Source organism: Stegostoma tigrinum, chromosome 12 (genome assembly GCF_030684315.1).
Source record: "Stegostoma tigrinum isolate sSteTig4 chromosome 12, sSteTig4.hap1, whole genome shotgun sequence".
NCBI classification, from domain to species: Eukaryota; Metazoa; Chordata; class Chondrichthyes; order Orectolobiformes; family Stegostomatidae; genus Stegostoma; species Stegostoma tigrinum.
The window spans coordinates 17,289,672-17,317,297 of NC_081365.1; the positions used below are offsets into that span (position 1 = coordinate 17,289,672).

At 44.0% G+C, this 27,626-nt stretch overlaps 1 protein-coding gene across 1 annotated transcript in view; it reads left to right on the forward strand.

Moving 5' to 3' along the window:
* Positions 1–6,743: 6,743 nt before the first annotated feature.
* Positions 6,744–27,626, forward strand: part of ttc3 (tetratricopeptide repeat domain 3) — a gene marked incomplete at its 5' end in the record, with an annotated part of 109,045 nt that continues 88,162 nt past the window's right edge. Inside the window, 7 exons of the mRNA XM_048540578.2 lie at positions 6,744–6,750; positions 9,872–9,948; positions 11,282–11,330; positions 16,481–16,640; positions 21,697–21,784; positions 24,790–24,843; positions 25,595–25,724. Coding sequence (XP_048396535.2) covers positions 6,744–6,750; positions 9,872–9,948; positions 11,282–11,330; positions 16,481–16,640; positions 21,697–21,784; positions 24,790–24,843; positions 25,595–25,724 — 565 coding nt within the window. The remainder of the gene's footprint in view (positions 6,751–9,871; positions 9,949–11,281; positions 11,331–16,480; positions 16,641–21,696; positions 21,785–24,789; positions 24,844–25,594; positions 25,725–27,626) is intronic.

The following is a 27,626-nucleotide window of genomic DNA, read 5'->3' on the forward strand; positions in this document are numbered from 1 at the left end:
AACGCATTATCCTCCGACACTTCCGCCATTTACAATCCGACCCCACCACCCAAGACATTTTTCCATCCCCACCCCTGTCTGCTTTCCGGAGAGACCACTCTCTCCGTGACTCCCTTGTTCGCTCCACACTGCCCTCCAACCCCACCACACCCGGCACCTTCCCCTGCAACCGCAGGAAATGCTACACTTGTCCCCACACCTCCTCCCTCACCCCCATCCCAGGCCCCAAGATGACATTCCACATTAAGCAGAGGTTCACCTGCACATCTGCCAATGTGGTATACTGCATCCACTGTACCCGGTGCGGCTTTCTCTACATTGGGGAAACCAAGCGGAGGCTTGGGGACCGCTTTGCAGAACACCTCCGCTCAGTTCGCAACAAACAACTGCACCTCCCAGTCGCAAACCATTTCCACTCCCCCTCCCATTCTCTTGATAACATGTCCATCATGGGCCTCCTGCACTGCCACAATGATGCCACCCGAAGGTTGCAGGAACAGCAACTCATATTCCGCCTGGGAACCCTGCAGCCATATGGTATCAATGTGGACTTCACCAGTTTCAAAATCTCCCCTTCCCCCACTGCATCCCTAAACCAGCCCAGTTCATCCCCTCCCCCCACTGCACCACACAACCAGCCCAGCTCTTCCCCCCCACCCACTGCATCCCAAAACCAGTCCAACCTGTCTCTGCCTCCCTAACCGGTTCTTCCTCTCACCCATCCCTTCCTCCCACCCCCAGCCGCACCCCCAGCTACCTACTAACCTCATCCCACCTCCTTGACCTGTCCGTCTTCCCTGGACTGACCTATCCCCTCCCTACCTCCCCACCTACACCCTCTCCACCTATCTTCTTTGCTCTCCATCTTCGGTCCGCCTCCCCCTCTCTCCCTATTTATTCCAGTTCCCTCCCCCCATCCCCCTCTCTGATGAAGGGTCTAGGCCCGAAACGTCAGCTTTTGTGCTCCTGAGATGCTGCTTGGCCTGCTGTGTTCATCCAGCCTCACATTTTATCATCTTGGAATCTCCAGCATCTGCAGTTCCCATTATCTCTGAACATAATCAAAGACCTATCTCACTCCATCGGGCAGAAGAAATAAAAGTTTGAATACACGTGCTAACAGATTTGAGAACAGCTCCCTCTCTACTGTTATCAGACTTTTGAACGGACCTTTCAAATGTTAATTCTGATTCCTCTCTCTCTGCACCTTCATTGCGCCTGTAGCATTGTATTATGCTCTTTATTCTGCTCCCCTGGTGCATTTTGTATGGTATGATCTGCCTGTAGAGTATGCAAAACTCTTTCACCATATTTTGGTACTTGACAACAACCGAACTATTTCTTATTACGTGCAGTAATTGATAAATTCACTCATTGTGCTAATTCTAGGAGCGCTGAGTAAATTGATTCTTTTTTCTTCATTTCGGCCTGGGAGAAAAGTATCTATAGGGCAAGGGATTTTATATAAGTTAACCTGTTGCAAACGGAGGGGTGTGGTGGTTGAAGGAGGGGAGCCAGTTCATCCCATCTCACTCAGGAGCTGAACTGATTGGGTACGCTATATGGAACTGTAATGAATAAGGGAACCTCGTGCAAGGTTTGGTTGCAATGAATTGGACTCGATAGTTTCAGAGATAATGGGAACTGCAGATGCTGGAGATTCCAAGATAATAAAATGTGAGGCTGGATGAACACAGCAGGCCAAGCAGCATCTCAGGAGCACAAAAGCTGACGTTTCGGGCCTAGACCCTTCATCAGAGAGGGGGATGGGGGGAGGGAACTGGAATAAATAGGGAGAGAGGGGGAGGCGGACCGAAGATGGAGAGTAAAGAAGATAGGTGGAGAAGGTGTGGGTGGGGAGGTAGGGAGGGGATAGGTCAGTCCAGGGAAGACGGACAGGTCAAGCAGGTGGGATGAGGTTAGTAGGTAGCTGGGGGTGCGGCTTGGGGTGGGAGGAAGGGATGGGTGAGAGGAAGAACCGGTTAGGGAGGCAGAGACAGGTTGGACTGGTTTTGGGATGCAGTGGGTGGGGGGGAAGAGCTGGGCTGGTTGTGTGGTGCAGTGGGGGGAGGGGATGAACTGGGCTGGTTTAGGGATGCAGTGGGGGAAGGGGAGATTTTGAAACTGGTGAAGTCCACATTGATACCATATGGCTGCAGGGTTCCCAGGCGGAATATGAGTTGCTGTTCCTGCAACCTTCGGGTGGCATCATTGTGGCAGTGCAGGAGGCCCATGATGGACATGTCATCAAGAGAATGGGAGGGGGAGTGGAAATGGTTTGCGACTGGGAGGTGCAGTTGTTTGTTGCGAACTGAGCGGAGGTGTTCTGCAAAGCGGTCCCCAAGCCTCCGCTTGGTTTCCCCAATGTAGAGAAAGCCGCACCGGGTACAGTGGATGCAGTATACCACATTGGCAGATGTGCAGGTGAACCTCTGCTTAATGTGGAATGTCGTCTTGGGGCCTGGGATGGGGGTGAGGGAGGAGGTGTGGGGACAAGTGTAGCATTTCCTGCGGTTGCAGGGGAAGGTGCCGGGTGTGGTGGGGTTGGAGGGCAGTGTGGAGCGAACAAGGGAGTCACGGAGAGAGTGGTCTCTCCGGAAAGCAGACAGGGGTGGGGATGGAAAAATGTCTTGGGTGGTGGGGTCGGATTGTAAATGGCGGAAGTGTCGGAGGATAATGCGTTGTATCCGGAGGTTGGTAGGGTGGTGTGTGAGAACGAGGGGGATCCTCTTGGGGCGGTTGTGGCGGGGGCGGGGTGTGAGGGATGTGTCGCGGGAAATGCGTTCCGTGGAACAGTCCATCTTCCGCACCTACACAGGCCCCAAACCCCACCTCTTCCTCCGGTACATTGATGACTGTATCGGCGCCGCCTCTTGCTCCCCAGAGGAGCTCAAACAGTTCATCCACTTCACCAACACCTTCCACCCCAACCTTCAGTTCACCTGGGCCATCTCCAGCACATCCCTCACCTTCCTGGACCTCTCAGTCTCCATCTCAGGCAACCAGCTTGTAACTGATGTCCATTTCAAGCCCACCGACTCCCACAGCTACCTAGAATACACCTCCTCCCACCCACCCTCCTGCAAAAATTCCATCCCCTATTCCCAATTCCTCCGCCTCCGCCGCATCTGCTCCCACGATAAGACATTCCACTCCCGCACATCCCAGATGTCCAAGTTCTTTAAGGACCGCAACTTCCCCCCCACGGTGATTGAGAACGCCCTTGACCGCGTCTCCCGCATTTCCCGCGACACATCCCTCACACCCCGCCCCCGCCACAACCGCCCCAAGAGGATCCCCCTCGTTCTCACACACCACCCTACCAACCTCCGGATACAACGCATTATCCTCCGACACTTCCGCCATTTACAATCCGACCCCACCACCCAAGACATTTTTCCATCCCCACCCCTGTCTGCTTTCCGGAGAGACCACTCTCTCCGTGACTCCCTTGTTCGCTCCACACTGCCCTCCAACCCCACCACACCCGGCACCTTCCCCTGCAACCGCAGGAAATGCTACACTTGTCCCCACACCTCCTCCCTCACCCCCATCCCAGGCCCCAAGATGACATTCCACATTAAGCAGAGGTTCACCTGCACATCTGCCAATGTGGTATACTGCATCCACTGTACCCGGTGCGGCTTTCTCTACATTGGGGAAACCAAGCGGAGGCTTGGGGACCGCTTTGCAGAACACCTCCGCTCAGTTCGCAACAAACAACTGCACCTCCCAGTCGCAAACCATTTCCACTCCCCCTCCCATTCTCTTGATGACATGTCCATCATGGGCCTCCTGCACTGCCACAATGATGCCACCCGAAGGTTGCAGGAACAGCAACTCATATTCCGCCTGGGAACCCTGCAGCCATATGGTATCAATGTGGACTTCACCAGTTTCAAAATCTCCCCTTCCCCCACTGCATCCCTAAACCAGCCCAGTTCATCCCCTCCCCCCACTGCACCACACAACCTGCCCAGCTCTTCCCCCCCACCCACTGCATCCCAAAACCAGTCCAACCTGTCTCTGCCTCCCTAACCGGTTCTTCCTCTCACCCATCCCTTCCTCCCACCCCAAGCCGCACCCCCAGCTACCTACTAACCTCATCCCACCTGCTTGACCTGTCCGTCTTCCCTGGACTGACCTATCCCCTCCCTACCTCCCCACCCACACCTTCTCCACCTATCTTCTTTACTCTCCATCTTCGGTCCGCCTCCCCCTCTCTCCCTATTTATTCCAGTTCCCTCCCCCCATCCCCCTCTCTGATGAAGGGTCTAGGCCCGAAACGTCAGCTTTTGTGCTCCTGAGATGCTGCTTGGCCTGCTGTGTTCATCCAGCCTCACATTTTATTATCTTGGACTCGATAGTTGTTGCCCAGAAGATTCTGCTTGATCGGTGGCAAACCTTGCTGCTAGAAAACTGTAATTTTATCCGTGCAGGGATACATAACATAGACAATAGACAATAGGTGCAGGAGTAGGCCATTCAGCCCTTCAAGCCAGCACCACCATTCATTATGATCATGGCTGATCATCCACAATCAGTATCCTGTTCCTGCCTTATCCCCATAACCCTTGATTCCACTATCTTTGAGAGCTCCATCTATCTCTTTCTTGAAAGCATCCAGAGAGTTGGCCTCCACTGCCTTCTGGGGCAGAGCATTCCATATATCCACCACTCTCTGGGTGAAGACGTTTTTCCTCAACTCTGTTCTAAATGGCCTACCCCTTATTTTTAAACTGTGTCCTCTGGCCCTGGACTCACCCGTCAGCGGAAACATGCTTCCTGCCTCCAGAGTTTCCAATCCCTTAATAATCTTATACGTCTCAATCAGATCCCCTCTTATCCTTCTAAGCTCAAGTGTATACAAGCCCAGTCGCTCCAATCTTTCGACATATGATAGTCCCGCCATTCTGGGAATTGACTTCGTGAGCCTACGCTGCACTCCCCCAATGGCCAGATTTCCTCAAATTTGGAGACCAAAACTGCACACAATACTCCAGGTGTGGTCTCACCAGGGCCATGTACAGCTGCAGAAGGACCTCTTTGCTCCTATACTCAATTCCTCTTGTTATGAAGGCCAGCACGCCATTAGCTTTCTAACAAGCTGAGAAAGTAATCACCAACAAATCCGATGATGCCCCAGCAGAAATGCCTCCCAATTTTACCGCCCACTCCACAACAAACTCAAAGCAAACGAACATTGTATTTGCAAATTCTGTAACTCTGTCCTCAAACGCTGCCCTTTTCACGTCAGGCTGGCAGCAATTTCATTCTGATTACCGGGATCAATCCGGCCGCCAGAGGGCGCAGAGACCCCGTGATGTCACAGGGTGACATGCGAGGCAAGTGGCAGTGATGTCACAGGTGCTGAGCCTTTGGTCGGGGAGAGATGCCTAACCGGAAGTGACGCACAATGGGCCTGGAGGTGGAGGCTGGCGTTTTGACACATCGGTGACCGAGTGACAGCGAGGAGCGGAAGGGAACGGTACGGGACGGGGACGGGTACGGGGGGGAGAAACCGGAGAGGGTCGGGAGAGTGTTGGTGGCAGGTGTGGGATGTGAAAGAACGGGGGTGGAATGGTGGGGGGGCGGAATCTGAGAGCGTGTGGGGGGGGAATCTGAGAGCGTGTGGGGGAGGGGAGGAGGGGGGAATCTGAGAGCGGGGGAGGGGGGAATCTGAGAGCGGGGGAGGGGGGAATCTGAGAGCGGGGGAGGGGGGAATCTGAGAGCGGGGGAGGGGGGAATCTGAGAGCGTGGGGAGGGGAGGAGGGGTGCAATCAGAGCGTGTGGGGGGGGAGGAGGGGTGCAATCTGAGAGCATGTGCGGGGGGAATCTGAGAGCGTGGGGGGGAGGGGAGGAGGGGGGCAATCTGAGAGCAGGGGGAGGGGAGGAGGGGGCAATCAGAGCGGAGGAGGGGGGAATCTGAGAGCGGGGGAGGGGGGAATCTGAGAGCGTGGGGAGGGGAGGCAATCTGAGATTGGGGGGAGGGGGGAATCTGAGAGCGGGGAAGGGGGGAATCTGAGAGCGAGGGGAGGGGAGGAGGTGGGCAATCTGAGAGCGGGGGGAGGGGAGGAGGGGGGCGATCAGAGCGGGAGGAGGGGGGAATCTGAGAGCATGGGGAGGGGAGGAATCTGAGAGCGTGGGGAGAGGTGGAGGGGAGAACCTGAGTGTGTGGGGAGGGGGCTATCTGAGAGTGTGGCGGGTAATTTGAGAGTGTGTGGAGAAATGGGTGGGGGAATCTGAGTGCTGGGGGGTATCTGAGACTATGGGGTGGGAGAGTCAGGGAGGATATCTGAGAGTGTCAGGGTGCAGAGCTGAGTGGAATCTGAGAATGTCGGGGTGGGGAGAGCTGAGTGGAATCTGAGAATGTCGGGGGGAGTGTTGGGGGAAATCTGAGTGTGTTGGGGAGAGTGGGGGGCAATCTGAGAATGTGTGGGGGGTAATCTCAGAATGTAGCTGGGTAACCTGAGAGTGTATGAGGGAAAGTCGGGAGCGGAATCTGAGAGTGTTGGTGGGGGAGAGTTGGGAGGGGAATCTGAGAGTGGTGGGGGAGAGGGGAATCTGAGATTGCCGGGAGGGAATGTGAGAGTGTGTGGGGAGAGAGAGGGAGAACTCTAAGAGTGTGTGTGGTTGGGAGGGGATAGAACAAAGAACAAAGAAAATTACAGCACAGGAACAGGCCCTTCAGCCCTCCAAGCCTGTGCCGATCGATATCCTCTGTCTAAGCCTATCATCTATTTTCTAAGGGTCTGTATCCCTTTGCTCCCTACCCATCCATATACCTGTCCAGATACATCTTAAAAGACACTAACGTGTCTACATCCATCACCTCCGCTGGCAACGCGTTCCAGGCACTCACCACCCTCTGTGTAAAGAACTTTCCACACATATCTCCCATAAGCTTTCCTCCTAGCACTTTGAATTCATGACCCCTAGTAATTGAGTCCCAAGCTCTGGGAAAAAGCTTCTTGCCATCCACCTTGCCTATACCCCTCATGATTTTGTTGGCCTCAATCAGGTCCCCCCCTCAATCTCTGTCTTTCTAATGAAAATAATCCTAATCTACTCAACCTTTCTTCATAGCTAGCACCCTCCATACCAGGCAACATCCTGGTGAACCTCTTCTGCACCCTCTCCAAAGCATTCACATCCTTTTGGTAATGTGGCGACCAGAACTGTACACAATACTCTAAGTGTGGCCGAACCAAAGTCTTATACAATTGTAACATGACCTGCCAACTCTTGTACTCAATACCTGTCTGATGAAGGAAAGCGTGCTGTATGCCTTCTTGACCACCCTTTTGAAATGAGTTGCCATCTTCAGGGAACTATGGGCCTGAGCACCCAGATCTCTCTGTACATCAATTTTCCCCAGGACTTTTCCAGGACAGTCTGAGATTGGCGGGGTTGGGGGGTGGGGGGGAGAGGTGGGGGCGGGGGGAAGGAATCTGAGATGGTGGAGAGTCGGGGGAATCAGAGTATAGGGGAGGGAACCTGAGAGCTTTGTGGGGGGCAGGGGGAGTGGGGATTTGCGAGTTTGGGGATTGGCGAGAGGGAGAGTTGGGGACAAAGAGGGTAGAATGGGAGAGAGAAGGGTACAAGAGCAGTAGTGAGTGAGGGGCAAGAATCAGAAAGTCGTGTTTAAAGAGAGGGGTGGAATGGAAGTTGGGGGAGAGAAACAGGGGGACAAATGGGCTAAGGGAGATGGGGCTCGAGCGATTGAGGATGGAGAGCGATAGCAGGACAAAATTCCTACAAGTCAAACACAGAGGCTTTCTATGGGCCTCTTCCCATTCCTCCTGGCCCCAATTCTAGGATGCACACTGTGCTGCTGCGGCTCAGAGAAGCCAGGCCCAGATCCATCACCCTTGTATGGCACAGCCCAGGCAAAATGGCTTGGGGTTGCTGTGATTCTACCTCCCTGCCTGATGGGACTGCTGTGTCTCTGCAGTGGGAATCATGCAAGGAGGAGGAGCTCATTCCCCCGTCCTGACTCTGCTGAGTATTTGAAAGAGCCACCCAATCTGCTCCACCTTCTGTTCTGCTTTTCAGTCTGGAAAACATCTCACTCTTGAATAATTTTGGAGCCTGTCCTCCTCCAAAAACAAAACCGTCATCCATAGCTTGTATATTCAAAACCAAGATTGCTAGATTTCAAAATATTAAAGGCGATTAAAAATGTCGTGGTATTGTGAAAAAAAATAGTATTGAGATCAGTCATCAGCCATGATCAAGTTGAATGGCAACATAGACATGATTGCCAACGTAGGCAATTTTTTATACAACTATTCTCAGAAGATATTTTCACTCCACATGAGATTGATCACCACTCCATCATGTCATGGTTTCCCTGTGATGTGGCAGTTTATGTGAAGCTGAAGTCTGTTCATAAAGGACGAAATATTTTAGCACTCATAATTTTACTTCTAAATGTTTATTATGTCTAAAGAGCTGTTCTTCCATCGTCTATGTCAGATCAGATCTATTATTCAAAGCTTAAGAATTATTAAATGTTTTGCCTCCCCATGCCTTTTGTAAATCTTTAGACATGTTTTAAGATCATTGCATTTAACTACATGTTAATTTCACCATTTATCCTACTCTATTTAATTTGATACTCTGAAAACTAGATTATGAGCATTCGTTCGAGTGACTCCCCTTTATTTTAAAAAGAAGCAGTTTGATAAAATTCTATGCCTTAATTGAAATTCACACAAATAAGAATTTTTTGGCGGTACCATCAGTATTTGTCATTTGAAGTTTAGTAGTGGAGCTATTCAAACATATATAGCATTCTTGAATTATAATAGGAAATGGATGTACGATTTCTTTGATTTAAAAAAAAATTTGTACGCTTCCTTGTTCTGGCTGCGAGAATATTTTTCAGTATTACTCTCTTGTGACTGACGCAGGTGGAAATGTATCAGCAATAGAAACAGAAACTCAATTGCATTGTATACAAATGTGAACTTGCATGTTGGCAACCTGCTTTTGAATGAAAAGTAAAACTTTAAAAAACTGTATTTTCAGTTTTGATTTTGAGTGACAGCGAATCATGTAACAATGAAACCACTACCTGTGGCACCAAACTCAAATACGAGGATGGAGTTGCAATAAAATTATGCATTTCTGCCAGCATGTTATATGCGCCAATAGAACTGATGTATGTAATGTGATTGCTGTAATGTTTCTTTTCCCAGGGCCAACTGAGTAAACATGTCTTTCAGCATTTCTCTAGCTGTAGATAGTCAGAATTTAGGGAAAACGTAGTACAAGGTAAAATCCTTAATCTCTTGTGAAGAGGTCAAGAAGAGGTGGCAAATAAGGTATAATTTGGAAATACTTCTGGTCACCCATTTTGGTAACAAAGGCGGGAAGGCAGACTATCTGAATGGCAACAGATTGGGAAAGGGAGAGGTGCAACGAAATCTGGGTATTCTTGTACACCAGTAAGCATGCTGTTACAGCAGGTAGTGAAGGATTAAAATAGTATGCTGGTGTTATTAGAAATAGGTTTCAAGTACAACAGCAGGGATGTCTTGCTACAACTGTACAGAAATTTGGTGAAACTACACCAAGAACATTAAGTTCTGAGGAAGGGTCACTGGACCCAAAATGTTAACTCTATTTTTTCCTGCACAGATGCTGCCAGACCTGCTGAGATTTCCAGCAAATTTGTTTTTATTCCAAGAACCTTGAGTGCAGTTCTGGACTCCTTATCTGAGAAAGAATATTCTGGCTATGGATGAGTGTTTACCAAATCCCACACCCCACACCTAAACTCGTCATTTCACCACATTAAATACCACTGAACCCAAATACTACTGCATCATTTCCTTCAGAAAATAATACAGTAATGTTGTTTCAGATTCCACAAACATGGATGATTCCAGCTCAGATTCTGATGACAGTAAGATGATCGTCCATCACCAAAGTAGATTTATGGTACGTTATTTTATATGAGGGGAGGAATCAGTTTGCTGTTATTTAAATGAAAGGTTGTGATCCTTTGTTATATAATGTACAGTGTAACTAAGCAAAATCAGAAGGCTTTGAAATTGTCAGAAAATACATACTGTTGGGAACTGCAAGCAGGTCAGTCAGCTGTATTCAGTATGTGGTATTTTACAACTTGTTAGAAATTCTTGCTGTATTAAGGAAATTGTTAAGATTAGGAGATTTGAAACATGCCCCTTGTGAAAGAAAATAAGTTCTTTGCTAATAATTATCTTCAAAAAGAGTATCAATAATTGAGAATATGGATGTCTATTTGTTGCTTCATGTGAACGTAGAAAATTATCATGGAAAACTACAAATGCTGGAAGTCTGAAACAAAATATAAAATGCTGTAAATAGTGATTAATCACCATCAACTGTAAAGACAAAAGACTGAAATCTACAGACAGGGTAAGCAACCCTTTACCTAGGAATTATGTCCACACTCATGAGGATCTAGGATGAGCTAGTCTGGACATGGGCTTCAGATCTTCCAACTGAGAGGAAACTGACTAGTCAGCAGCCAAGCTCTTGGGTGCATTTTTTTTCCATTAAGGCATCACAGAAAACTTTACACAATAATTTGACATTGAACAGGAGAGAGGAATAAATATTTAAGAGCTTGGAGAGTGACCTTCAGGCCTATAATTGAACAGAAACTTTGTAAGCTTGAAGGAAGATAGGAAGGTTTGATGGGTTGGAAATGATATTTTTGCAGAATGATAATGCAGTTAAAGAAATTGCTGATGGTGGTGAATAGTGATACAGAATAAAGAGCAATATGTTCTTGGAAATAGTGGGGGTCAAGCAAGTTGTGAGGTATGGATCGAAATAAACTGACAGCAGCTTTTAATTGTAAATAGTGCTAGTATGCTATTTAAAATCTGTAACATCTCTCCAATTTGTCACTGATGGCTAATTCGGTGTTAAACCAGACAGGAATAAATTGTATGTTAAATATATTCATTTTATTTCGTGATTTCATTTTTAGTTATCAAAACATCCTTTTATATTTAGTTTGCTTAGCCTGCTATGCTAAATCAGTGAATTGTGTAAATGTTTACTCAATTCAGTAATTCGCTCACAAGGTACTTATTATTTGCTTTGGTGCAAGTAAATAGACCACTGTTAATGAAGAATCCTGTCATGGATGGCACACTGCAATCAAGAAGGATTGTCCTGTTATTGTTCTCAATGACAAGCCTATTTGTTTGAATGATTTATATTTCTATGTGTCGGACCTAATTACAAAGCAATAATTGTTTCTGTTGTTTTTTTTCAGAGTGAAGCAATATCTGAAAAATATTGTCAAATTAAGCCAAAAAATAATAGTAAGTGCATTGAACTATTATAGTTTATGCTGTGTGGAGCGTTCGATGTGATTTAAAACTAGATTTACGTTACCTACATTTTTCTTTCCTTATCCTTTATTTTCAGTATTGGAACATGGCTCAGCCGATAGTCACACCTCTCCATTGTTCAATTATAGCCTTAGACACTGAATGTCGGCAATATATTTGCGGCATCTTAGTATTAACGCAATACTATTAACCGCATTAATCAAATCTTTATCTAGCATTCGTGTATCTTGTGAGGGTTTCTTAGATTGCAATTGGGAACAAAAATTCTCATCCAAGTGCTTTTAGACCACTTGTATATCTCTGTGGTCTACTTCAGTTCAATAAATTTTGCACAATTAGGGAACTTAACTATAGTTATCTTGTCTACTTGACTCCAAAACACGTCATTGCATATTCACATTCTGGGTATAGACCTCTAACCAGAAATTAAGACTTGGAGGCTTGCCTGGTTGTTAGTGGTGGTTGGTTGCAATCCTTAGTCTTCGGGTTGCTTGACATTTAAGCTGTATTGGAAGGCAGTAATAATGCTAATAATGATAATTACATTTGCATATTATAGAGACGTAGAGTTATGCACCAGAGAAACAGACCCTTCAACCAAGGTTTCCTAAACTTGTCTCATTTACCGGTGTTTGGCCCGTATCCCTCTGACCCTTTCCCCTCCATGAGCCTGGCTAAGTGTTTTTTAAATGTTGTAATCGTACCCTCCTCTACCATTTCCTCTGGCAGTTCATTCCATATAATGCACCACTCTCTGTATGTAAATGTTGCCCTGCACTTTTTAAGAACGCATAGTTACTGCATAAATAGGAAATGCCTTTTTATTGCAACTGTACATAACCTATGGAAAGTGTCAAAATATCAGTGTTTTGTTTGTATTTGTTTCTCTACAAGAACTGCACAGAACTGATCTAGAACACTTTGTACTGGTATTTTAATAATAAAAATCATTTCTATTTTTGAAATTTAAGAAGTCTGGAGAGAGTGGCCTGTAGCCATAGTCACAGTGAAGCCGTCTGGAAAGAGTCACCCACAGTAGGTGTGGCACGGTGGCTCCGTGGTTAGCACTGCTGCCTCACAGTGCCAGGGACCCAGGTTCAGTTCCACCCCGGGCGACTTTCTGTGTGGAGTTTGTACATTCTTCCCGTGTTAGCATGGGTTTGCTCTGGGTGCTTTGGTTTCCTCCCACAGTCCAAAGATGTGTAGGTTAGGCAGATTGGCCATGCTAAGTTGCCCATAGTGTTCAGGGATGTGTAGGTGGGTTATAAAAGGATAGTTCAGGGTGGGATGCCCCAACGTTTGGTGTGGACTTGTTGGGCCAAAGGGCCTGTTTCCACACTGTAGGGATTCTATGTTCTATGTTCTCGGGCCCCTTTGAATCTTTCCCTTCTCACCCTAAACCTATACCCTCTAATTGTGGACTCCCCTACCCTGGGGAAAAGATCTTGGCCACTCACCTTATCTATGCCCTTCATGAGTTTATAAACCTCTATAACCTTTAATGCCAAAAGAAATGTCTTAATTTGGGTCCTCCATATTCCTTTAAATTAGATTTAAATCTACAATTGATTTGGAATCAATTCCCTTTTGCAGAAGAAGATTCCAAACATCAGCTACCCTTTTTTATTTGCAAGTGTTTCCTGATATCAGTCCTGGAAGGTTTGTCTTGAATATTTAAGCTATGTCTTGTGGTCTTAATTTCCCAACTAGCAGAAATAGTTTATCTGTATCCTATCTATTCTCCTGAGTGTCCTGAAAACTTCATCAAATTACCACTTAAGGTTGTAAAATCCAGGGAATGATAACCTTCAGAGGTTAGGTATCATTCTAGTAAAATCTTGAATGTACTCCCTTCAAAGCTAATTCTTCCTAAGATGTAGTGGGTGATAACTGTGGGTGACTATAATCAATTTTTAAAAAACTGAGAAAATCAGAATGATAGTAGTTGTCTAGATGAGGATTTCATAGAATAAAAGCAAAATACTGTGGTTGCTGAAAATCTGAAACGCACATGCAACAAGCACGCAAAAACACAATACTGGAAAGTTTCAGCAGGTCTATCAATGTCTGTGGAGACAGAAAATATTAACATTTCAAATCCAATGTGAAACTTCCTCAGAATCTCATGTGAGGAATTCATAGAATGCTTTCATGACAGTTTCTTATAGTAATTTGTTCTGAAAACAACTAGCATAGTAGGTGAGGAGATAGATAATAGAGATGCATTTGCAACCAACTAAGGAGATATTTCAGAATATACATCTTCCGACTATAAAGAAAAGTTTTCCAAATTTCCGTAGATCAGACTTGAAAGTAACAAGCATATTTCCTCTATCTAAGAAGGGAGGAAGGTAGAAAACTGGAAACTGTAGGCCAGTTAATTTTGACATCTTTTGTGAGAAAAGTGTTAGAATTGATTTTTAAAAAGATTATACATACACATGGTATCATAAAGTCTTTACAGCAAGGAAAAAAGTCCTTCACCCCATCATGACCATTCTAATAGAACATAGAAAAGTACAGCACAGTACAGACCCTTCGGCCCACGATGTTGTGCCGTGGAATAATCCTAATCCAAAAATAAAATAACCTAACCTACATTCCCCTCAATTCACTGTTGTCCATGTGCATGTCCAGCAGTTGCTTAAATGTCACTAATGACTCTGCTTCCACGACTACCACTGGTAAACTATTCCATGCACTCACAACTCCCTGGGTGAAAAACCTCCCTCTGACGTCTCCTCTATACCTTCCTCCTAACACCTTAAAACTATGACCCCTCGTAGCAGTCAGTCCTGCCCTGGGGAAAAGTCTCTGGCTATCAACTCGATCAATGCCTCTCATTACCTTGTACACCTCGATCAGGTCACCTCTCTTCCTCCTTCTCTCTAGAGAGAAAAGTCTGAGCTCAGTCAACCTTTCCTCGTAAGACAAGCCGTCCAGTCCAGGCAGCATCCTGACAAACCTCCTTTGTACCCTCTCCAAAGCCTCCACATCTTTCCTATAATAGGGCGACCAGAACTGGACACAATATTCTAAGTGTGGTCTCACCAGCGTTTTGTAGAGCTGCAGCATAACCTTATAGCTCTTAAACTTGATCCCCCTGTTAATGAAAGCCAAAACACCATTTGTTTTCTTAACAACCTTATCCACCCGGGTGGCAGCTTTGAGGGAGCTATGCACTTGAATACCAAGATCCTGCTGTTCCTCCACACTGCCGAGAATCCTGCCTTTAATCCTATATTCAGCATTTAAGTTCGACCTTCCAAAATGCATCACTTCGCATTTATCCAGGTTGAACTCCATCTGCCATTTCTCAGCCCAGCTCTGCATTCTGTCAATGTCTCACTGAAGCCTGCAGTAGCCCTCGATATTATCAACGGCACCTCCAACCTTTGTGTCAACAGCACACATACTAACCCAGCCCTCAACCTCCTCATCCTAGTCATTTACAAAAACTACAAAGAGCAGAGACCCAAGAACAGAGTCCTGTGGGACACCACTCAGCACTGACCTCCAGGCAGAATACTTACCATCTACAGCCACTCTCTGCCTCCTGTCAGCCAACCAATTCTGAATCCAGACAGCCAAATCACCCTGTATCCCATACTTCCTGACTTTATGAATGAGCCTGTCGTGGGGAACCTTATCAAATGCCTTGCTGAAGTCCATGTACACCACATCCACTGCTCGACCCTCATCAACCTGTCTCGTGACTTCCTCAAAGAACTCAATAAGATTTGTAAGGCATAAGCCCCTCGCAAAGCCATAAGCAGTTTTCAATTCTCATCCCATTTTCCAGTACTTGGCCCATAATGTTGTGTGTTATAGTGTTTCAAGTGTTCATCTTCTAAAACACCTTAAGAGCACCCTTTTAGCAGCAAGTTCTAGATACCCACCACATTGGGTGACAAACATTTTCCTCAGATATCCTCTAAACCTAATCCTTATCATAAACTGTGCCACAGTTACTGACTCTTCTACAAAAGGGAGAGGTTTCTTCCTATCTACTCTATCAATGCCCATCATAACTTTAAACATTTCAATCAGGTCTCCCTTCAGCCTTCTCTGTTCTAAGAAATACAACCCCAGCGTATAGAGTCTCTCTTCTAGGATGAATTGCTCCAGCCTAGGCAACATCCTGGTGAATCTGCTCTGAAGAACTGCAAAAAATTGAATGTAATCAGAAAGAGTCAGCATAGTTTTGTCAAAAGAAATTGGCCCACCATGTCTATGCTGACTTTGCTATTTAAAAGTAATCCAATCTATCAGCACATGTTCCATACCCCTTAATTCTCTGCTTGTTTATGTGTCTGTCTAAATGTCTCTTAAACTTTGCTATTATTGATGAAGCACATGAAGGTGGTTCGGTCAAGGACACTAGCCCGAGCAATTCTTGCAGAGAGACATCCTGCAGATTGCTGTATTTCTGTTTCTTAATGTTTTATTTTTCCGAAAATCCCTTAAAACCTGTACAAAAGTACAGAAACTTTTAAATACTGTGTTCATTATAGATTTAAAATGAGGCATGTTTTGCAACAGAAAGATCTTCTGTTTAAGCGAGAGTGAGCGATCTGCGTAATTGCCTAATTAACAACCGAAAGAATCACGAATGCTCTAAATCAGAAACAAAAACTGAAATTGCTGGAAAAGTTCAGCCAGTTCCTGGCAGCATCTATAGACAGAAATCAGAGTTAACGTTTCAGGCCATGTTCTGAGGACGGGTCAGTCAACCTGAAACGTTAATTCTGATTTTTCTCCACAGATGCTGCCAGACCTGCTAAGCTTTTCCAGCAATTTCTGTTTTTATTTGTAATTGCCTAAATGTTCAGGTTAGTGAGATATTTTAAAAAAAATTGCCTCTAGATAAAGAATTGAGTGTATCTGGATGACATTTGAAAAGAGGCTGTGATGCCTCACTGTAGAAAAGTTGTCTCTCATACTCTTCACAGCTTAGACTTCCATATAACAGAGGTCATCAGTAACGTGGATTTTTATCAATCCATGAATTAGTAGGCTGTTTGGCAGCATCACAGAGACACAATGCGAAAATTAAAATGCATGTTTGACATTTTCAATATTTTAATCTGTTTAATTCCTTGTTCTGTTCTTTCTCTCAGAGGAAGCTGCTCACATTTGGTGCTCTGTCATTCCAGTAAATGATCAGATGCATTGGCATATAATAGCCATACACTTACTATGGCCATATTTATTTGCTCAGGCAAAAAAGATTGATCGCTATCTACAGTGGGCCTTTACAGCGAAATTCATAGATGCTGAGTAAGTCTTTGTGTTTATTGCAGGACAGTTTTGTTTTTGATTTTGCAGTCTGCAACAACATTGGTAACACGGTGGTTCATAACATGAATGTTAACCTTGCTTCTGAGTAAACCCTAAGAAAATGTCCTTGCTGTTTGTTGAAGAGAATATGTAAGCTGTTAATTGATACTGGAACACTGTGCTATTGATGTCCTTTAAAGTAGGAAAGAAAGGAGGAGTAAAAGAACTTTGTATTTATATAAGACAACAAAATGTGAGGCTGGATGACCACAGCAGGCCAAGCAGCATCTCAGGAGCACAAAAGCTGACGTTTCGGGCCTAGACCCTTCATCAGAGGGTCTAGGCCCGAAACGTCAGCTTTTGTGCTCCTGAGATGCTGCTTGGCCTGCTGTGTTCATCCAGCCTCACATTTTGTTGTCTTGGATTCTCCAGCATCTGCAGTTCCCATTATCTCTTGTATTTATATAACATCTGTTACATCCTCAAGCTGTTCCAAAGTTAAATTGATTTATTTGTTGCTATGTTGTCATTCATTGATGTAGGTCAATTTGTTGCAATTTGTGCTCCTCAAGGTCCCCCAGAGACCTATGATATATCTTTGTGGTGTTCGTTGAGGGGGTCAATGACAGGCACAATACGTGAGAATGACCCTCATCATCTTCAGATAGTATGAAGCGTATTTTTTGTATTCATCAGGGTGTACATTGTAGCTTTACAAGAATGCTACCTAGACTTCAGGGGTTTAATTATGAGGAGAGATGCAAATTAGGCCTATTTTCTGTAAAATTTGGAAGATTAGTGGGTGATCTGATTGAAGTCTTCAAGATATTAGCATGGAAAGACAGGGCAGATGAAGACAAATTATTTCCACTGATTGGGGATTCTAGAACTAGGAAACATAGTCCACAATTAAGGCCAGGGCCTTTCTGGAGAGGTGTTTGGAAGCACTTATACATTTGAAGAGTGAAGGAGGCTTGAAACTCTGTTTCACAAATGGCAGTTGATACAAGATCAGCTTTAAATCTGAGACATATACGTTTGCTTAACAAAAATTTTAAGGGATAAGTGCCAAAGGGAAGAATATAGAGCTAGAACACAGATCAGCCATGATTGTAATGGATGGCCATGATGTGGAGGTGCTGGTGTTGGACTAAGATGGGCAAAGTCCACACACACACCTTAGGAAGGACATACTAGCCCTGGAGGGTGTCCAGCGGAGATTCACATGGATGATCCCTGGAATGATAGGTTTAATGTATGATGAACGGCTAAGGATCCTGGGATTGTACTCATTAGAGTTTAGAAGGTTGAGGGGAGATCTAATAGAAACTTACAAGATAATGTATGGCTTAGAAGGGGTGGACGCTAGGAAGTTGTTTCCGTTAGGCAGGGAGACTAGGACCCGTGGGCACAGCCTTAAAATTAGAGGGGGTAAATTTAAAACTGAAATGAGACGACATTTCTTCAGCCAGAGAGTGGTGGGCTTGTGGAATTCATTGCCACGGAGTGCAGTGGAGGCTGGGACGTCGGATGCCTTCAAGGCAGAGATAAATTCTTGATCTCACAAGGAATCAATGGCTACGTGGAGAGTGCAGGGAAGTGGAGTTGAAATGCCCATCACCCATGATTTAAATGGCGGAGTGAACTTGATGGGCCGAATTGCCTTACTTCCACTCCTATGTCTTATGGTCAGACATCACATGACACCAGGTTATAGTCCAACAGGTTTATTTGAAATTACAAGGTTTCGGAGTGTAACCCCTTTGTCAGGTGAAATGTGAGAGAAGAGCACACAGACGCAGGATTTATAGGCAGAGAGATCAAGGGCAGAGAAATCAAAAAATCATACGACTGGCATGAATGGAGTGTCAAATCACAAATCTCTGCAGGTGACCAAGAGTATTTGACAGTCAGGCGAATGAGGCTCCAGGAATTCTTCCACAAGCCTCAAGAAGTCAGCAGCAAGCCCAGTGAGACAACTAACGAACTGGAACAGCTGACAGAGATCTGTGGTGCAGCAACCAAAGAGGAAAGAATCAATTTGGATCCTTCCAGAAGGCTGCTGCCCCAGTCTCAACATGTATGCTCAAGCTGTCAGGAAATGTGTTAATGCCAGCTTCATCAGATGCACTCACCAGATAGTGCAGAACATCACCCAAACACATGCAACGCCAAAAACAATGTTGTCATCAAACCAGCAACATAGGAGGAGCCATCGTCATAGAGAACTACTGAGGACTACTGCGAAGAAACATACCAACAACTGAACAACCAAGAACCCTACAGACAGCTACCTAACGATCCGACAAAAGAACACATTCCTCAACTTTAGTGATCAAGACCTTTGATCCAGACCTTCAGAGTATCCTATGCACTTTCATCCCATATCCTTTTCACATAGGAGACTTTTACTGCCTTCTGAGGATGCACACAGCTAACACTCCTGGACGTCCCATTGTATAAGGCAATGGAACCCTGAATGAGAACCTCTCTGGCAATGTCGAGAGCATCTTGAAATCCATTGTACAAGAAATCACCAGCTTCAGTTGTGACACTACAGATTTCTTACAGAAACTCTGCACCCATGGACCAGTCAAACCAGGAACATTCTTCGTCACAATGGATGTTTTGGCACTCTATTACCATCATCCCCCACAACAATGGCATCACTCAGTATTCAAAATCAACAACTGCCAATTTCCAGACGCCATCCTGCAGCTCATCTCCTTCATCCCCGACAATAACATCTTCACTGTTGACAACCAGTTCTTCGTCCAGATACATGGAGCAGCCATGGGAATCAAATTTGCACCCCAAAATGCCACCATTTTCATGCACGGGGTCAAGCGAGACTTCATTGCTGCGCAGGACCTCCAACCAACGCTATGCACCAGATAGATTGACGACATTTTCTTCCTTTGGATTAATGGCGAGGAATCATTGAAATAGCGGTATTGCATAGTGGTATCTACAAGGTTCTTCCCACCATCAGACTGGTGTACTAGAGTAGACATGATCTACTCTTCTGAATCAGTCTCATTCTTGGTCACACACATCTCCATCAAGGATAGACACCTCAGTAACTTACTCTACCGCAAGCCCGCAAATAATCTCTCAATGCTGCACTTCTCTATCTTCCACCCTAAACATGTTAAAGAAGCCATTCCATACAGGCAAGCCCTGTTCATACACAGGATCTGCTCAGATGTGGAGGAGCATGATGGACACCTAACGATTTTGAAGGACGCCCTTATAAGAATGGGACATGATGCTCATTGATCACTGCTTCCAACATGCCACAATGAAAAACCGCAATGACCTCTTCAAAGGACAGACACAGGATACAACCCATAGGGTACTCTTTCATCGTCTAGTACTTTCCCAGAGTGGAGAGGCTGCGCCATGTTCTCCACAGCCTTCAACATGTCATCGATGACTATGAGCATTTCGCCAAGAACACCCTGCACCTCCGTTTCTTGCCTTCAAACAACTGCCAAACCTGAAACAGACCATCGTTTGCAGAAAACTACCCAACCTTCATGGCAACATCAACTGCAACGCCATGCAACCCTGCCGTGGCAGCCTCTACAAGACATGTCAGACCATCAACGTGGATACTACCACCATAAAAAGGAATACCACACACCACATACACGGCAGATACTAGTGACTTGGCTAATGTTGTCTATCTTGTGCGCTGCAGCCAAGGTTCCTCCGAGGCACAGGATGTTGGTGAGACCATACAGACACTGCAACATTGGATGAATGGACATCGTGCAACAATCACCAAACAGAAATGTTCCCCCTTGGTTGAGGAACACTTCAGCGGTCAAGGACATTCAGCGTCCAATCTTCGGTTAAGCGTCTTCCAAGGTGACCTTCAAGATACACAATAGTGCAAAATTGCCAAGCAGAAATTGATAGCCAGGTTCCATACTCATGAAGATGGCCTCAACCGTGATCTTTGGTTCATGTCATACTACATGCGAGCCCTGTTATACCCTGTTGTGTATACGTAAAACTTTCCTTACTCTCCTGTTTTGACACCATCACCTTGATAAATTATAATCTCTCTACCTTAGTTTGTACAGTTTTGGATTACTTATTTGGTCATACGTTCGTTATGTGACTGTTATACATATCATGTTATTCCGATCATTTAGTTCGTCTCCAGCACCACCTTATTTTTAATTTCTTGTAATTATTTCTCTGCCTCATTTCATCGGATTCAATGTCATCCCTTTGCTTGTTATTCAGCTACTGACAGTTTACTCATACCGTCTAACACTCTTGGTCACCTGCAGAGACTTAATGTTCAACACTCCATTCATGCCAGTTGCATGATCTTTTGGTCTCTCTGCTCTTGACCTGTCTGCCTATAAATTCTGCATCCGTGTGCTGTTCTGTCTCACTTCACCTGATGAAGGGGCTGTGCTCCAAAAACTTGTGATTTCGAATAAACCTGTTGGACTATAACCTGGTGTTGTGTGACAGAAGTGGATGGCCAAATAGGCTCGAGAGGTTGAATAGCTTACTGCTATTGCTATGTTCCTATGCAACAGTGTGTCTATTAACCATGTAGTGCTGACTTTGTTTTCCTTGATTAGGTTCTTATCCTTGATGTTAAATAATTTGTGACTTGAATTGATATCCAGAATTTTGGTTTGCATCATTCTGGATGACTGAATGAAAGTCTCCATATTTAACTGTACTTGTAAGTGACATGAAATTACCAGATTATTGTCTGCATTGACGCCAATTTCATGCTAGTTCCGTTCATCATCCTAGATGGAAGTGACAGTTTAGCTGAGAATAAAACAAATCATGCTAATGGTTCTTCAAAAATCAAATACAGGGTTTAAACTTTATTCCATAGTCATCCCTTGCTATGAGTAATAAGTTGCTTAGGAAGGAATTTGGGTGCCTGGAATTCATAAAAATGTTCTACTTTTTTATTTTAACAAGTGATTGGCAAATATTCAGGCAACATTTGAAAATTTTAAAATTATGGGTAAAAAATGCAGAAGCTTCAATGTTTAATTTGCATTTTTTCCAGGAATTATGATATCTTTGAAGTGAATGTGGTAAAGCTACAAAATATTGAGCTTCTGGAATCAGTGATTGAGGCAATAGGGAAACATCACGTAAGTACATTTTTATATTTTAAATTTTTGGGAATTTTCCTGTTGAAAAATATTTTGTCCGTTGACTAAAGATGAACCAATAATTAGAAACAATTGTTTATGGTTCTGGGATTTTTGAACTAGTAAATGTTGTTTTCTGGGGAGTCAGTGGGAAAGGGTTTATCAGGGAACAAAATGGAGCCAGGTCAGAAAAGTGATGTCAAAAATGTGCAAAATTATCATGATCCTTGCAGCAGGAATTTTAATGTAATATGGCTGTTTTCCTTTGTGACGTTTATGCTAATTAATCTGATCTTAGTTATTTGAAAGAAATTTACAATGTTAACAGTGATTGCAATAAGAGTGAGCCTTCATGGTGGTTGTAAAATAGAACCTAAAGGTCCAGGTATACCCTGGTTGCCTGGTTTTGTCTTTGTCTGACTCCAGTTCTACAGCGTTTACAGTTGATTGTGCTCTGAAATACAATTGCTAGCCTTGGCTGGAATGTCAACACAGAGTTGCAAAGGTCTACAGCAAGTCTTTCAGCTCACTGAATCTGCACAAGTCAAAAACAAGAACCCAGTTTTAATCCTATTTTCTAGCATTTGGCCTATAGCTACACCTGCTTTGGTATCACAAGTGTACAGTTCTGGTCAGTGTGCTACAGGAAGAATGTTATTAAAGTGGAGAGGGTGCAGATAAGATTTACAAGGCTATTGCTGGGACTGGAGGGTTTGAGTTCTAAGGAGAGGCTGGGTAAGCTGGGACCTTTTTTCATTGGAGCGAAGGAGGTCGAGCTGTGACCTTAGAGGTTTATAAAACCATAAAGGGCATTGATAAGGTGAATAGCAAAATCTGTTCCCTTAAGTTGGGAGTTAAAATTTTAAGGTGAGAGGTGAAAGATTTAAAAGAGTCATGAGGGCAATGTTTTCACACAGGATGGTTTGTATGTGGAATGATCTGCCGGGGAAGTGGTAGACGCAGGTACAGTTATGACATTTAAGAGACATTTAAATAGGTACATGAATAGGAAAGGTTTAGAAGGATATGACTCAAGTGCAGGTAAATGGGACACATTAGTTCGGTAAACTTAGTTGACATGGATGATTTGGCCCAAAGGGTCTGTTTCATGCTATTTGACTGTATGACTCTGTATCTAAATACTCCTGGAATGTTGTAAGGGTTTCTTCCTCTAACACCCTGTCAGGCAGTGAGTTCCAGATTCCCACCATTCTCTGGGTGAAAAAAATCTTTACTCACATCCCCCCCGCTTAAACCACCACAACCTTACCTGAAATGTATTTGGTCACTGATCCTTTCACCAAGGGAAAATGTTTCTTCCCATCTCCCCTGTCTTATATCACACAACTTTGAACATCTCAATCATGTTCTGTCTTGGTCTCCTCTACTCCTAGGAAAATTACCTCTGTCTATCCAATCTCTTGTCTTATCTAAAACTTTCCAGTCCAGACAGAATTCTGGAAAATCTCTCTGCACCCTCTGCAACGCACGATATCCCTCTGATAATGTGGATTCCAGAACTGCACATAACATTCTAGCTATGGCCCAAACAACATTTTATGCTACTCCTTGTTCTTAAACTCTATACATGTAAACTCTATGCCTCTGCTAACAAAGGTAAGTGTCCCACATGCATTCTCAACTACTTTACCTACCTGCCCCTCTACCTTAAGAGATTGGTGGAAGTGTGCATAAAGGTCCCTCTGGTTCTTGGTGCTTCTTAGGGTCCTATCATCCATCATGTGTTCTCTTGCCTTGCTTGTCCTGACCGTTGCATCACCTTCAATGTATCAGGATTGAATTCCATTTGCCAGTGATAATCCCATTTGACCAGCCTAATTGTATCCTATTGTAATCTGAGGCTATCCTCTTCAATATGTACCACCTCACTAATTTTTGTGTCATCTGTGAATGTGAACTTACTGATCAACCCTCCCTCGTTCGTGTCTGCATGTACCACAAACATCAAAGGCTCCAACACTGATTGCTGAGGAACTCTAGTGGACACGGCCTTCAGATCACAAAAACATGCCTCGACCATCACTTTCTGTTTTCTGCTATTCAGCCAATTCTATATCCAATTTGCCAACATCCCAAGGATACATTTTTTAATTGATGCTGCCGCAATCAGGCATGAAATTTCTTCTGCAGAGGGAAGACACATTGCCCCTAATTTTGTCAAATGATGTCTGGTGATTTATTTTGATGTGTTTCTGTTCATTAGAAAAAGAATCTGCTTGTCTTTGTTGTTGTTATCTCTCTAAGAAGAATGTAATGACAAAATGCTGTAAGGAACATTCTGGAGAACTTTACCACTTGACACTTTCCCAGCAATGTGTGTTATTTCTGGAATGAGGGGAAAAATTAAAATTGCATTCCATTAAAACAAAATCATGGGCTTGAATAAAGTGTTTCATAGTGTCTTTAGTAATGTTTAAGTGTATGCAATGTATTATTTGATTAACGGACAGCCAGGTCCAACACACAGGAATATGACAAATGACCAGATAATTTTAGTTTAGTATTGAGAGGATTGTAATTGTTGGCCAAGATGCTGCAAATCCATTCGTTTTTTTTTGGTTCTTTGATAGGACATATGCATTACAGGGAAGAATAGCTTTTATTGCTAATCCCCAATTGCCCTTGAACCAAGAGGTTTGCTCGACCCTTTCATACAGCTCTTAAAATTGTACTGTTAGATGTTTAATGTGTCCCTTTGAGAAAATGCAAGTTATCAGTTTAAATATGATCCAAAACATAACACTATTAACTGTGCAGCGCTCACACTGTGGTCCATTAAAGTGGCAGCCAAGATTATGTTCCAATTACTAATCAGACTCGAGCCCTCCACTTATTTCAGTGAGTAGGGCACTGCTTTACTGCCAACACCAACAGTTCATCTACAGGAAATTGTACTTTTATCTGTACTGGAACATTGCTGAAGTTTTAAAAATCCACTACAAGTAAATGAGGAACTTGATTATGTTTTAAATTTTCTTTTGCAGCATTCTGCAGCATTTCTACCATGTTTATTAGATTTATGGGATAAAGTACATAAGGTGAGTAAAGTGCGTAGATAATTGACTTATTGGAGCAATTAATAACTTGCATGTAGTTAACTCAATTTAAGTCCTTTGCAATTATTAAGTCACATCGTATCACCGAAATCAAACTGTTGAATAGTAAAGAAATAGAGTCTTTGTTGGGTGAATTTTTGACCTGTCTTCAAGGTGCAGTCTTGGTGTCCAAAATATAATTTTAATGGATGTCCAGATGTAAAATATTTGTGAAGGGAATGGAGAGTGTAAGTTTTCTGTTTGAGCATTTCTGTGTACTTCATAAATTGCTATCTACAAAACAACCTCAATGGTAATGGTTCTGAAACTTCTGTAGCCAAAAGACACCCAGCAGAGTGCCTACCAGTTCCGTGTCTCTCATGTTTTGTCTTGCATTGGAAAAATCCTCAGCAGAATTAATAGGAAGCATGGCAAATCAATTGGCAGTGATGTGACACTTATTGCTTGTTAAATACCTTCAAATTCCCAAAGAGGGGCCTGATTTGACCTCTGAAAAGAATGTTCCCCTCAAGCCTTCTTAGTCTGGAACAAATAAGAAGGAAGTAGCATTCAGTGCGTATGTATGTGTGTATTGACCATTAACTCTGACACTCACCAGATTCTGCTGAGTATTTCCAGCATTTTCTATGACACTAATTAATGCCATTTAATTTCACAATATTTGTTTGCCTGATGCTGAGGATGGGCAGAAAAAATGTAGTTTCTGCAAGTCCTTTTGATTTCCTTTACACAGGTTAATTGTGACCTCGATGGTGTCATTGATATGATAGAAAAGACAGGAGAATTTAATAGTCTGCGTGGTGAAGTGAACTCTGGAACAAAACGATCACGGATGTCAGCTATTGCGATTATCTGCTTTCAGTGTAAGTAGTCTCAGAACAGTAAAACATGAAAGGAGATTTTTTTTCTTTCTTCATTCATGCGATGAGGGTGTTGCTGGCCAGGCAGCATTTATTGCCCATCCCTAATTGCCCAGAGGGAAGTTAAAAGCGAACCACATTGCTGTGGGTCTGGAGTCCCGTGTGTGTCAGACCAGGTATGGGTGGCCATTTCCTTCCCTAAAGAACACTAGTGAACCAGGTGGTTCTTCCCAACAATCGACAATGGATACAGGGTCATCTTTAGATTCTTAATTCCAGATATTTATTGAATTCAAGTTCCACCATCTGCCATGGCAGGATTTGAGCCCAGGTCCCCAGCGCGTCACCTGGGTCTGTGGATTAACAGTCCAGCGATAATGCCACTAGGCCATTGCCTCCTCTTAAAGTTGAAAGCCTATGTGCCAATTGTTGGGATGGTGATTACTTTGTGGTGTTGTGACTGGGCAAGAAATGCAGGGAGCCAAAGATGGTTGTGTTTGAAATTGGTAAAAATTTGGAATTAAAAACCTAATGATGATGATTGTCATAATAACCTAATATCTCACCTTGAGTGACACCAACCCGAAGTCTGGGCAGTTGCCCTTTGAAATAGTGGTTCTGTGAACAGCTAGAAAGATAAATAAGGAATAAAACTAGCTGGACCACCTGGCATCAACTAAGGCAATGGAAGTGGCAATGGCAAATACAGTCTTTGTTGACCCTGCAAAGTTTTCCTTACTAACAGTTGGGGCCAGTACCAAAATTGAGACAACTCTGACAAAAAAGTCGACATAGTCATACCAATGGAATCAAACCTTACAACATCTGGATATGTCCTGTCCCACCAGCAGATTGGACCCAACAGAGATGCATAGTGGTGTATGTTCAGTCGGAAGCTGCCGAAAGGGTCTTCAACATTGACTGTGCAAGTTACGAAATCACATGGCATCAGATCAAATATGGAATAGGAAGCCTTCTGATTTAACCCTCTGCATGTCATAGTTTTCACAGCTTTCTGGCTTACACAGAACAAATGGATACCAGAAAAATGTGCTTCATCGTACCTAACCACTAATATGTTGCTGTGTTTCAAACCATCTGCTATAACAATACTTCCTACATCCTGATTATTATAATAAAAATTGGAAGATTAACAGGATTAGATATTCCAGACCTCTGCAAGGTGTGTTTTTTGGCTGATGAGGGGAAGAGGAGATGTCAAGTAGCACAGCTTACAAGCTTCTACTCACCCCAGCTATTCCCTGTAATGTGGACGATGGTTGGATGCCAAAAGCTTCTCTTTAACTATTTCATCAAAAGAATTAAATCAAGTAGTCAGACACAAATTGCCTTTTATAAATCTGAACTGGCTTTCCTTGTTTAATTCATTCTTTTTCGATTGTAATGTTATTTTGTCACTGATCAAGCTCCTGATAAATTGCTCGCCAGTACTATTGCACTGACTAATCTAGAGCTTCCGGGTTCATTCTTTCCCATTTCTTAAATTGTTAAACAGAGAAACATTAGCAAACCTGTAGTCGCTGGCTCTGCACAGGCATAAAGATCATAAGACCATAAAATGTCAGAGCAGAATAAGCCCATTTGGCCCGTCAAGTCGGTTCCACCATTCGATCGTGGCTGATGTTGCTCAACCCCATTCTTCTGCTTTCTCTCCATAACCCCTGACCTTTACTAATTAAGAACCTGGTGAGCAATGAAACATGTATTCAATCCAGACCAGGTGAATCACCAACTTTCACTATTGCTCGTCTTTTTCTTTACAGTACTGCCTTGTTCATAACTTCCCTTGTTTCTTTAACTGTAACACTCGGATCATCCAGTTCCTTTGGCAGGGATGCAATATCATAATTTAGTGCTTCAGCTGTGTCCTTTGCTGATATGTAA